At 68.6% G+C, this 12,178-nt stretch overlaps 1 protein-coding gene across 9 annotated transcripts in view; it reads right to left on the bottom strand.

Moving 5' to 3' along the window:
- The window catches only part of ADGRB1 (adhesion G protein-coupled receptor B1), an 81,052-nt gene that overhangs the window by 29,344 nt on the left and 39,530 nt on the right, over window positions 1–12,178 (bottom strand). For all 9 annotated transcript variants that reach the window (XM_047842756.1, XM_047842757.1, XM_047842762.1 and 6 more), the window contains one exon: window positions 1,912–2,053. In XM_047842756.1, the coding sequence (XP_047698712.1) occupies window positions 1,912–2,053 (142 nt within the window). The remainder of the gene's footprint in view (window positions 1–1,911; window positions 2,054–12,178) is intronic.

Genomic DNA, 12,178 nt, shown 5'->3' with positions numbered 1-12,178 from the left:
GCAGGTCGGTGTTCCGAGAGAAGTCCGGGACACCAAGCCCTCCGCTCCTGGTTTCACAGCACCACCACCCACCCCTCACTGGAGCTCGGCCCCCCGGCCCGGACACCGCCTTTCTGTGGGAGGCTCTGTCCGCAGCACACAGGGGCCCTCCCACGCTGCAGACCCTGGTGGAGGAGACCCCCCCCCCATCAACCGGTCGCCCCCTCACAGTCACCCTGAGTAACACACGGCCACTTCCGTTCTATAGGAGGGGAAACAGAGGCTCCGAGGGGTGGAAGGCCAGGCCAGAGTCACTGTGTGTCAGGGCCAAGCCAGGGTTTCAACACTAACTCCAGGCACGCATCCCACTCCGGAACCCTCCCCTGCCCCGTGCCTTCCTCCTCACACTCCAGAGAATGAGCAGCCACCTGGGGGTCCTGTTTGCTCTGGCCTCGCAGGGAACTCAGAAAGCCCCCAGCCCCACTGGTGACAGAAGGGGCCTGCTGCTTTAGTGCTGACGACTACCTATGCAGACAGTCACCTCTTCCAGGGAGCCCCCAGGATGGCCCTGGCTCCTGCCTGCAGGACCCTGGCCCAGAACCAGCAACACCAACAGCCCTGTCACAGGGACAGCCGGATGGGGGAGGGTACACTGAGGTCAGGCCCAAAAGCAGAGACCCCCGTCCAGCCAGACTTGCCCCAGGACCTAGGGCCTTCCCCAGGAAGGCTGTAGACTCTGAGGGCACGCTCCCCAGGCCTCAGTTTCCCTGCCTGTTAATGGAAGGTTTACGGCAATGACCTCTAAGGTCCTGTCCAGCTCCATCCCCATCAGGGACCCTGGCTGACAACGTCACTCTCCGAACCCACGTCCCACTGGACAAAGGGGGTGGTGGGCAGAACATTCCCAGAAAGGCCTGGAGCTATTTTCCACACGGAACCCAGGGGTTCCTGAGGGCAGATCTGTGATACCCCCATCCGATGAGGGCCTGCTACCCCAAACACCCAGGAAAGCCCCGTCCCCCCTCCCCACGGTCCGTCCTCCACATCTGCTGCTCAGTGATCCTTCCCCACCGGGCCTGGACCCAGGGTCTCTGTGGGCAAAGACCCCAGCCCCTTCCCTCCTCGGGGGGCCCAGTGGATAGGGGGGCTTCCTGGGACCCCATGAATGGAGCCCGGCACTGGGCAAGACGGCCCATCAGCTCCAGTGGGCCAAGCCCAGCACCCAGGGCTCCAGCCTGGGAGCTGGCCCCAGATGCCGTCGCCATAGAAACCGGCAGCCCCCACAAGAATCACGGGAACAAAAGGGAGGCCCCTGAGATGATGGGGCCTTCCCCAGGAGGGCTGGGGACCGGGGCCAGACCCAGCACCCTCAGGCACTCCAGGACTCCTACCTGGGGACACGGCTGCCTCCAGAGGCCAGGGTCTACTTGGGGAGGTTGGGGAAGGTCTCCCATTTAGGTGGCAGCTCCTCCCTCTCCCAGGCGGGCCAGGACCCTGCCCCCCAGCTGAGGGGGACGCCAACCAGGTGAAGGGGGACGCCAGCTCCGCCAGGCCAAGCCTTCCCCTCCGGGCCCCCAAAAGCCTGGGCCCAGCCTGCCCGGCTCCCCGAAGGGTCGGTTCCCTCCAAGGCCCCAAGCCCCCAAGGAGAGTGGGGAAGACTCACCCATCAGTCACTGGGGGTGGGGGGGGGGAGGGGAGAGGTGCCCAGCCCCTCCCCGGCCAGTCCCCAACTCCACACCGCCACCCACCCGGCTCCCACCCGCCCTCTCCAGAGGCCGGCCCCGGCCAGGCCGCGGGGGGCGGCCGGGCGCACGGCCCCGGGCAGGGATGAGTCCGGCCCCTCCCGCGCCAGTCCTGCGCCGGAAGCGCCCGCCCCGCGCCCCCCGCGCCCCCCGCGCCCGTCGCCCCCGCGCGGCCCGGCCGGGGTCTCACCGCGTCGGCGCTGAGCTGGGCTAAGATGGCGAAGGTGGAGAGCCGGTCACAGAGGCAGCGCGTCCGGAGGGCGTCGAGGGGCACCGTGCGGCAGCCGCGCCACGACCAGGGCCCGAGCTGCGGGGGGGCGGGGGAGGAGGGCCTGGGGGGGCGGGACACACGGGGAGGGGGGGACAGGGGCGGCGTGAGCGGCGGGCGGCCGGCGGCCCGGCCCCCTGTCCCCGCCGGCCCGCGCCCGCACCTGCGCCCGCAGCCGCGCGCCCGCCCCGCCGCCGGCCCCCGGAGCCCCGCGCCCCATGGCCGCCGCCGAGCCACGGGAGAGCGAGTCGCGGGAGCGCGGGGCGCCGGGCCCTGGCCCCGCGCCCGGAGAGCGCCCCGCCCGCCGCGCCCCCAGCGCCGGAGCCGAGCGGAGCCGGAGCCGGAGCCGGAGCCGGAACCGGAGCCCGAGCCGGAGCCGGAGCCGGAGCCCGAGCCGGAGCCGGAGCCCGAGCCGGAGCCGAGCCCGAGCCGAGCCCGAGCCGAGCCGGGGGCGGCGGGCGGGGCGGGGGCGCGCCGGGAGGGGTGCCGGGGCCGCCCCCGCTACTCCGCCCCCGGAGCCCGGCGCGGCGCTGGTGACCTTGGGACCGCCCCCGCCCCGCATCCACCTCCGCCGGGCTGGTCGCCCCCCGGTGTGCGCCGCCCGAGGCCTGGGACAGAACGGCCTCCCCGCTGTCTAGAGGCCCCTCGTTGCGCCTTGCCATTTAAACACGGGGACTGAAGGACTCCGGCGCTCTGCGCACCGGTCGCTGTGGATGCGAGTCCCCCACCCTTCAAGGCCGGCCCGCGGGTCCGGGAACTTAGGAGCCTCCGGCCGGCACACCTGGTCCTGGGCTGGGCCTGCCTTCCCTCTGCCTGCCGGCCCCGCCCGGCAGAAGGCGCCCATGGGGCGCGGGCCCCGGGTTGGGGAAGGGGGCTCCGGGAGGTCTGAGGGGGCCAGACTGCAACTCGGCACTTGAGGCCCCACAAAGCTGCGCGTGCCCTGCCTCTGAAGCCGGAGCCGCAAAAGGCCTGCCCTCTCCCCAAGTAACTCGGCCCCCGTGCCTGCCCCCAGGACTTTCGGGGAACATTCTAGGTCTCGGCGGCAGCGAGGGCCTTCCCAAGGCCTGCCCCGGAGTCCCGCTTCAGCTCCACTTCCTCGGAGCCCGAGGGAGCCACCGAATGTCTCCAGAACCTTCCGCTCGCCTGCTTCCCCCCCCCCACCAGCCAGCTCTCCTGTGTGCGGGGCAGGCTGGGGGCCGAGCCGCTCCCTGCCCAGTGCTCCCCACAGGAGCCCTGACCACGCGCGCGTGCACGCACACACACTCACACACACACCCCCGAGTGCCACTCTGCTAGCTGTGTCCTAGCTGTGTCACCTCGGGAAGGTTCCCGTCCTCAGCCCTAGCTCGCTCCCTCAGCTCTAAAACCGGGGGGCAGGACAGCCCAGAGGGTGAACACTCTTGAGGCGCCCGGCACAGGGCTGGCGTCTGCAGGGGTGCTCAGGCTCCGGAGCTGCAGGTACCAGAGAGCCCAGAGTCTGTGGAATTGGAGATGTTACACAACCCCCTTCCAGAGCTTCAGGCCCAGGGGAGAAGGGATATACTCGGAGCTGGGCCGGAAGCCAGGGCCTGGGCCTTTGTCCGTTCTCCTCCCTCGGGGAAGGACACGCCCCCTCGGTACCTTGGAGGAAAACTGAGGCCGGAGGGGGCTAGGCCCAGGAGCCAGCCCTAGGCTCTGCGGCCTGCATCGGGGCTCTGTGGCCCCGGAGCCCCCACCCCCAACCCTGTGCTCCAGCCAGACTGCTCAGTCTCTGAGTTCAGTGAGAAAAGAGGACGCCCCCAAGGGTTGAGGCCCTCCATAAAATAAACGCAGGAGTAAGCCATTAGCCCTGGGGGAGCGTGAGGGGGGGTGGGGCAAAAATCAAGGCCTACTGAGGCTACGGCAGACACCTCTCCTCTTCCTTCCTCCCGAGAGGGAAAGACCCCTCACCGCAAACGAGAACCGACGACGCACGATGGCAGGAATGCCAAGGGAGTCCCGGAGCTCCCAGTGACACCCCAGGTCCAGCCTGGTCCTCCCCACACCATTGGTCAGAGGTTTGTCAGGGCCTCGCTGGGGTGCCCTGGTGCACCCCACGCCCCCCCCTGCGTCCCCCAGCACCGCGCAGGACAGGGCTGCGGGGCGCGAGGCCCTGGCTGACCCCAGCTCTGCTCCTGCCGTCTGTCCCCGCTCCTAGCAGGAGCGGCCTGTTCTCACGCCCGGGGCTGCATGCGTAGCTACAGCCTTCCAAGCGCAAGCCACTGACCGGACCCCGAGACGGCCGACGGCACAGGCAACGCGCTCCGAGAGAGAGTCCCGCAGGCCGTTCCCGTCTGGAGACAGAGCCCGACTGCTTGTCCGTGACATTAGCCCGGCAGCTGCTCGGAAGAGCAGGCGTCTGTGGCCGGCCTCCCGGGTTCGGGTCACGGCTGTGCTTCTCACGATTCAGGCCCGGACACTGCCTCTGCTCTCGTGAACTGAGCAGAGTCGGGCAGGGGGGTGGGGGTGGGGGAGAGACCTGGAACCCGGCTCTCTGCCTGGGAGGGCCAGGCGGGGACAGCTCCCTGAGGCCTGGGGTGAGAGGAGTCGGGCTGGCTGGGGCCGGCAGCCTGGCAGGTTCCCAGCCGGTGCTGGAGAGTCTGCAGGGCGCCAGGCTGATAGCTGCAGGCCACCTCCTGGGAGAATGGCCTCGAAGGGCTCTTGATGAGGACGCTAATTAGCTTATCAGCCTCTCAGAGGAGGGGGTGAGGGGCCGCTGCCCACTTTGCCTGCCCGGCAGCCTCGGGCCACGGAGGGCACAAGAAAACACCCACGCCCGCTTCAGAGAACCTCCCTTCGGGCTGGCAGTCCAGGAGGCCGGCAGCTGGTGGCGGATCTGGAAGGCGCCGGACCTGGAACCAGGGGGCTGGGGCTCATCCAGACCCCGCAGGGCCACAGTGCACGCTCCCTCGGCTGCGCCTCTCCCCGGCTCGGGCAGGCCCCCGTGGCCTGTATCAGGCTTGGGCTCCTGACATGCAGCACAGGGACAGGGACCGTCTTCCGGCTCCCTCTCACACATGGATGATAACCGCGCCCTGTGCGTTTTGTTTTAAGCTTTGCAGTAACCCTCAGCTCCACTGTGTAGATAAAGAAGCTGAAGCCCAGAGTAGAGAGAGAGGTGGCCCGCCCGAGGCCCCAGCCCAGGCCTGGGGAAGAGGTTGCTCCGATGGTCAGCCAAGCCTGCTGTGCTGCCCTTCACACCAGCCAAGGACTGACATCGAGCAAGACAGGTGGCTGGGTGGTCCCTGACCCGAGCACCCCGTCGGCATCTTAGGCACCCCCCGACCTGGGAAAGGCCAGGGAGTTCTCGGCCCTTCTGGCGGCAAAACCTCTAGGAGGCATCTTCTTATACCTCAACACCTGGGAGCTCTTGCCACATGTGACCGGAATCCTTCCTGCCTCGGGGACACCTGTTCTCATCTCTGCAACACGGGCAGGTCATTGCCTCCTCCTGCACACAGCGACCACACTGGGAGACCGTTTGCTGCCTCTTGTCTGAGCTTCAGAAACTCGGAATACTGGGTCATGGAGCCAACCCCCCACCTCCCTGAGCCCAGGCCTGAGGAATCTGGGTCACTGACACCTGCCCCTCCCCTCACCAGCCCCAGGGTGACAGAAGGAGCTGGGGCAGTGGCACCCCCCAGGACCAGGAGGGCAGGGGGGTCCAGGGGTTAGAGCAGGAGCCCCTCCCTGCCTGGCTTGAGGGGGTCGCTGGGCCCCTCGGATCAGGGGTCCCCTAAAACGGCTATGTCTCCTCCATCAGACCAGGGCTCCCAGGGCAGAGCCACGCCTCCCTCGTCACACCACCGACGTGCTGCGAGGCCAGGCTGGTTCTGCCCCTATGGCCCCCACGGCCACCACGGCTACCATGGCCACCATGGCCACGGCCAGCTCCCAGCCCCCGCAGCCAGGCCGTCCCTGACCCACAGCTTCTGTCTTCGGGGCCTTCTCCCATCACACGCTCCACACTGCTCACGGCTTCGGGGTCCTGTTCGGCCTCCTCCTCTGGGAGGGCAGGCCCGGGCCCAGCCGCTCGGCGTCGGCACGCGGTGGGGGTGGGACAGCCCTCTGCCCCTCTAAGCTCTCGCTGCCAGAGGTCAGCCTCCAGGCCCCGCCGCCTCCCTCCCGTACCTGCAGCCGGCCACTCGGCAGACCCCACTGGCCTCCGTGTAAACGGCACCAAAGTCTGAACGCCGCTCGCCGCCCCCCGAGGCACCACCCTGGTGGGACCCCCACCGAATCTCCCGGCCACTGTGGCCGCTGCCCCCCACAGTGCCAGCGCCACGTCGTCATCTGCTCAAGCTCCCCCAACCCCCTCCTCCCTCAAGGACCCCCACCCTCCCTGAGCTGACCCAGCACTCTGACCCTCCAGGGCTCCCCTCTGGCCACTTCTGGGCGCTGGACCCCAGCTCCCAGTGCAAACCCCCACCTCGTTTCATGCTTAGTTCAGTGGGGGGGGCCACCACCTCGTCCCTGCGTCCCACCCCAGAGCGCCTCAGAGAAGACAGGCTGTCTCCCATCCGCCACGGGCCTGGTCCCCAGCCTGGCTCAGGCAGCACCCCCAAGGCACCTCCCCGGGGCCCCAGGGTGGGTGGGAGCCAAGGGGTGTCAGAGACCCTGGGAGGAGGCTCAGCCCACGAGGGGGGAATGGGGCAGCCAAGGCCGGTCCCCCCTTGGGCAGATCCCATCCTGGCCACTCGGAGCTGAGGTGCCCCTCCTGTGAAGTGGGCACAGATCCTCACCCAGCACCCTGTTCGGGGAGACACAGGGACACACGGCCCGCAGGCCTGGCGCTCTCACGGTATATCAGGGGACGGTGATGGGGAGGGTGTGCTGAGAGCCCCCACCCCCACCCCCGTCCACTGCTCCACCCACTGCTCCAACCAGGGCATTCGCTGCTGGTTCACGATGCCTCCTGCCAGCCCACGAAGCAGCTCTGTTACAGGACTGTGCCCAGCAGGGTCCCCTGGGGTTTGATGGGCTAATTCGCACCAGAGTGTAAATGACTCACGGGTGTCCTCCCACACAACAGGAAGAAGGGAAGAAGCCAGAGTGGCACAGCACAGCCGGATGGGGCAACAGGGAGCAGGCAAAGTGTCTCTGCAGGTAGGGGCTTCTAGGGGCTCCTCAAGGCTTCTCAGCCTGGCCTTGGAGGTCCTCAACAGCCAGGCCTCGACTTGTGCTCCCCAAACCGACTATGCCAGGCACAGGCCCTGCTAAAGGATGCCTCACCCATCAGGAGGCTCACCTCCCACCTCTGCCTATTGACTTTTGAGCCATAGATCAAGGCTCGTGCTGAGTCTCCTCCTCCAGGGAGCCTGCCGGGATAGCCTATGAATTCCTGAGCATTGTGCCTGACCCCTCCTTCGGGTCCTGCCCTGCTTCTGCGCTGAGACTCCCCTCCTGGGTCCTACCTCACCCAGCAACCAGAGCTCATCATGACTCCCAAGCCCCCTGGGCCCGGCGGGAACCGCTGATGACCCAGAACACAGCTGCTCTCTCCTGCTTCCAGGCCTTGGTTGTGGCCGGTGCCTCTGACCACATGTCCTCCCGTCCCCTGGCTGACTCACTTGGTCCTCCAGGGGTCCCCAGAGCCCCTGCTGCCTCTGGGAGGTCTCTGTGAGCGCCCCCGCCCCTTCCGTGCCCAGCCCCTGTCTGCTGCCAGCTTGTGGGAACCAGCAGGGCTGGCTGAATCTGCTGCCCCGGGTCTTGGCCTACATCAGCCCCATTCTGTCTTGGTTCAGGGCCTGGGAACAACACCTGTGGTCCTGAGGGGACCCTGGTGTCTGTGACCCGTAGACCCGGGGGGATGGACACCTGCCTGACCCGGGCCTTGCTAAGTGAGCCGCCAGGTGAGGCCCGTGCTCCTGCCTGTGGGGCCGCCTCTCCTGGTGCTGACAGCGTCTGGGCCTCGTGGCTACAGCACCCGTGGCCGCTCTCGTTCCTCACGACGCCCGGTGCCAGCCTCCCCGCCCCCTCCTGGCGCAGCGGGCCCGCCTGCCCCGGAAACGCAGCTCTGCCCACGGTCTGGACTCTCGTCCTCACCCTCTCTCTCCACCCACCCAGGCGACCAGGGTCCCCGGAGAGGCCGGGGCCCTGGGCTCCCCAGCCCTGCGAGAAAGTGACCGGGCCTCAGAGGCCAGGCTCCCGCCGACCCGTTCCCCTCCCTGGCCCCTCCCGGGTCGGGGGCCGCCACCCTAAGGTCCTGCCTGAGCCTGTCGCTTCCCTCAGAACTTCCCCTGGTGCTCACCCAGCCAAGCCGTCTGCTCACCCACCTACGCCTGCCAGCCGAGGGGCCACTGCCCTGGCGCCCAGCCCGGCTCATGCTCCAACCACGGGCTCCGTCGCTGGTCATCCGGGAAGCGTCTCCCCGGCCTGCGTGTGCGGGCCCTGAGCTGAGTGTCCCCTGACTGCGACAGATCCCACGCCCGGCCACCCGCCACAGCCAGGCCCGGTCACCTCCAAGATGCCCTCACCGCTGCCCCCACCCTATGGTACCAGCAACATCGCCGCGTCGCCGCCACGTCGCCGCCACGCTATTTCCAGCCGCGCCGTCCGCGTGCATGGGGCCGCCGCCGCCGTGGGGCACGAGAATGACGCCACCACACGGCCACCGGGGCCACCGCCACCACCAGCAGCAGCATCGAAGCCATGGATGCCACCGTATCTGTCCCCTCGCGACGGCGTCAGTCCCGCCACACCCGCGACCGCCGGCCGTCCAGCCCTCGCGGCCACCGTCACCACCCGCCGCCACCAAGAGCGCACTCGTCACCACCACGGTCACCGCCGCGGCTGTGGCCGCACGGTCCCCGGTGTCACCTCCACCGTTAGCATCACCATCACGCCCGCCATCACCGCCTCAGAACCAGCCGCACGACCAAGACGGACGCTGGCTCGCAACCCCCGTCACCGACACGCAACGGCGTCTCCTCGGCACCCGCCACATCCGGGGCGCTGCGGAGGCGGAACCCTCACGTCCCGCCAGCCAGGACAGAGGCGCAGGCGGCCGCACCACTGCCGTGGCCAACCCCGGACCCCACGCCGTCGCCGCGGCCTGCCCCTGACCCCACCTTCCAGGGAATCACCTGACTCCCAAAGGCCCGTGATTCAGGCCACCTCACGGCCATCCCACCACCCCCACTTCTAAGGGCCTCTGCAGCGAGGCGTAGAAAGGAGGGCGGACAGCCACGGCCCCTGGCCGACCACCTGGGCGTCCTTCCCGGGCCTGCCCCGCATGTGGCCGGCCCACGGGCAGGCGAGCAGGCAGTCACCGCCCCCCAGGGCCCCCAGCAGGGGCATGAGGCCGGGGTCACCGGGAAGTGGGACTAAGACCTTTCTGCCACAGAAAACGAACAGTTGCGCCCCGGCAGAGGGAAGCAAGTGTCTCACGGGAGGAAGGTCACCTCCCAAGTCCACCCCATGGCACGGACGCCTGCCTCAGTTCCTTTGCACGTGCTGCACCAGGGCCAAGAGAGCCTCTGCCACCCGCCTCCGGGTTTTGCGCCCAGCCCAGGAGCCCCCTACCGGGAAGCCTGTCCCCCACCGCTTTGGCCCCTTGCCCCGCCCCCCCCCCCCCGAGGGCACGTGCTGTCCCCACTGGGCACCGTGCCAGCTAGTGACACAAGCCCCCTGGAGTAGGGTAAGGATGGCACCTACTCACCGGTTATTTCCCGGCCCCACAATCTGTGCTCGACACACATCACCTCGCTTCAGAACTGTAGCAACCCGTTTACAGATGTGGAAACTGAGGCTCAAGGAGACGACAGGCTCGTCCACGGCGACCCCATTAGTAAGAAATGGGGCCGAGATCTGAGTCCAGGCTGCGGCAGATCAGACGCCTGCCCCTGCCCCCCGTTAGCTGCTGTGTCGTGGTAGGACCCTGGTGGGCACCCCAGACACGTGGGCGTGGGCGTGGACAGGGACGGATGCCCACGCAGGGCAGCCGGTGGTGTGGGTGGGCCTGGGAGGCCGTGGAGAGCGGGGCTCCCAGGAGGAGGAAGGAGACTGGGCTCCAGCGGGAGGCGGCAGGATGGGGTCTGGGCAGCGGGCAGCCCCCAACCCTGACCCCTCCTCCGGGGAGGGTGATGTGGGGCCACAGGGCTAGTGGGGTGAGCCTCACTGTGAATGCAGAGTCTCGGCAGGGCACGCGTGGAGGGGCAGAGGGACGGGTGAACGGAGCCCCGCTAGGAGCACCCTAGAGCAACTGTGTGCTCGTCAGGCCCAGGCCCTCCCCAGAGCCCCCTGCTCTGTCCCCACACGCACCCCTTCCTGCGCCAGCATGGCCCCACAAGGCAGCTCCCCCTTCACCCCGAGGCACCCACCCCTCCAGCCCAGGGTCCTAGCGCCAGCACGGCTTCCTGTGGGCCCACCCCCTCCTCCCCGAGGGTGACTCCGGGCCCCTTTTCCTCACTCCCCACCTGCCCCCAAGGCAGGGCCTGGCACGGGCTCACGGAGCAGGGCCTGTGGGGTGGGGGCGCTGAGGGAAGCGGCCCCGCCTGGTCCCAGGCCCCTCCTCCAAGGCCTCTGGCTGCTCGGTCACGTGACCAGGGACAGGCAAGGTGGTTGACTCAATCTGCACCCACAGCCGCCCTATCTCCCACCCCTACAGGCCTCCCACCCCGGCCAGCCACGTGCCACCCAGTGTGACCCCACTCTACCAGGCAGATCCCGTGAGCCCCGGGGCCTGCCCTCCCTGACTTGCCACCTTGGCCCCCCTCCCCTTCGCTACGCTCACCGGGCCGCCTGCGGGTGTGGAGACGCTAGACGCCGGACAACAAAGGGGGACCCGGTCACAGCTGGACACAGCCCAGCAGGAGGCTCGCGGGCCCTGACCCTTCTTCCAGGAAAGGCCCCCGCCCCCAGATGCCCCCTCCACGCCAACGCCCGCGGGTCCTCGGGCACGTGTCTGCCACCCCCACGGTGCCCCCGGCAGGTTCCACCCCTTCCCCTGCGGAAGCTCTTCTCCAGACACGCCTCACCAGCACTGTCACAGGCCGAGCAGCAGCTGGCAGTGCTCTCCCTAGCAGAGAAGGAAAGGAGAGCAGGGGAGGGGGCTGGGGGAGGGGGCGGGCCAGGGGAGGGCTGGGGCCAGGGCCAGCTCTGGGCCTCCACTGGCAGTTTCCACCCTCTGCCGTCGCCTGGGAGGCGCCTGGTGGGGGTTGGGGGCTGGTGGGCACTCATCTTGTCCATCGCACGGTCAAGGCAACTGAGGCCGGGGCTTGCGTGGCCAGTGTGAGCAGAGCCAGGGATCCCTGAGCTGGAGGGAGGGGCCATTCTGACCAGCCAGCCGTGGCTATTGGACCCCCACAGGCCCCCAGTCGTTGGGGCAAGCAGGTCCAAGAGGACCCCCAGTGGGGACAACTTGGAGCCGTGTCATGGGCAAGCTCAGGTCCTTTGACCCTGCCCTCCCGGGAGGGCCCCTCTCACCCCATATGTGAGAGTGGGATGGGGGTGGGCTCACCCGGGTGGATATCCTATTGGGTGGGTGCTACGGGGGCACCTTGATGGCAGGACATTGTCACCGAAGTCAGACCACGCTGGGCAGATTGGATGCAGGAAAGATGTGTTCAGGGAATGAGTGAGTGAATGAATGAATGAATGAATGAACAAATTTTCAGTCCCCTGAGGATGAGGGGACCCCCTTCAGTGGGGCACATGCCAGCAGCCTCCTCTGTTCACCTCCTGAGGATCCCTGGCAGGGGAAACTCTTGGGCAGCAGAGGAGACCCTGCCCTGGGGCGGGGCCCACATCCTGCAGGGGGAGAGGCAATCAGGAAGCGGGAGCTCGGGGCCCCTCGGACTTGCTGCTAACTGGGGTCTGAGCTGGGAAGTGGTGGACAGGAGTGCGGGTGTAGGAGAATGCGCGGGAAGGTCTCTGAGCCTCCCAGAGCAGGCGGCGTTTGAGGCAAGAGCAGAGCTGGGCACAGATGGGCTGAGAGTCCCGGCTGCCCCGAGGGGGGGGGGGGGGCGTGAGGGGGCCCGTGGGGTGCAGAGCAGTGGCTGGGGCAGCCGGGCTGTGAGCCGGGGTGCAGGACACAGGAGCTGTCGGTGGGCCACGACCTGGGGACCTGTCCGCCCCCTCCAGCTCCCGGCCCTGCAAGGAGACGCAGCAGCCCCTTCGGGAGAGGGCAGGCCCACAGGAGGGCCCCGCCAGCTCCCTACCCCCCAAGAAC

Source organism: Prionailurus viverrinus, chromosome F2 (genome assembly GCF_022837055.1).
Source record: "Prionailurus viverrinus isolate Anna chromosome F2, UM_Priviv_1.0, whole genome shotgun sequence".
In the NCBI taxonomy this organism is placed as follows: domain Eukaryota; kingdom Metazoa; phylum Chordata; class Mammalia; order Carnivora; family Felidae; genus Prionailurus; species Prionailurus viverrinus.
Note: the sequence above shows the minus strand (reverse complement) of the source record. Positions and strands in the feature narration are given on the sequence as shown.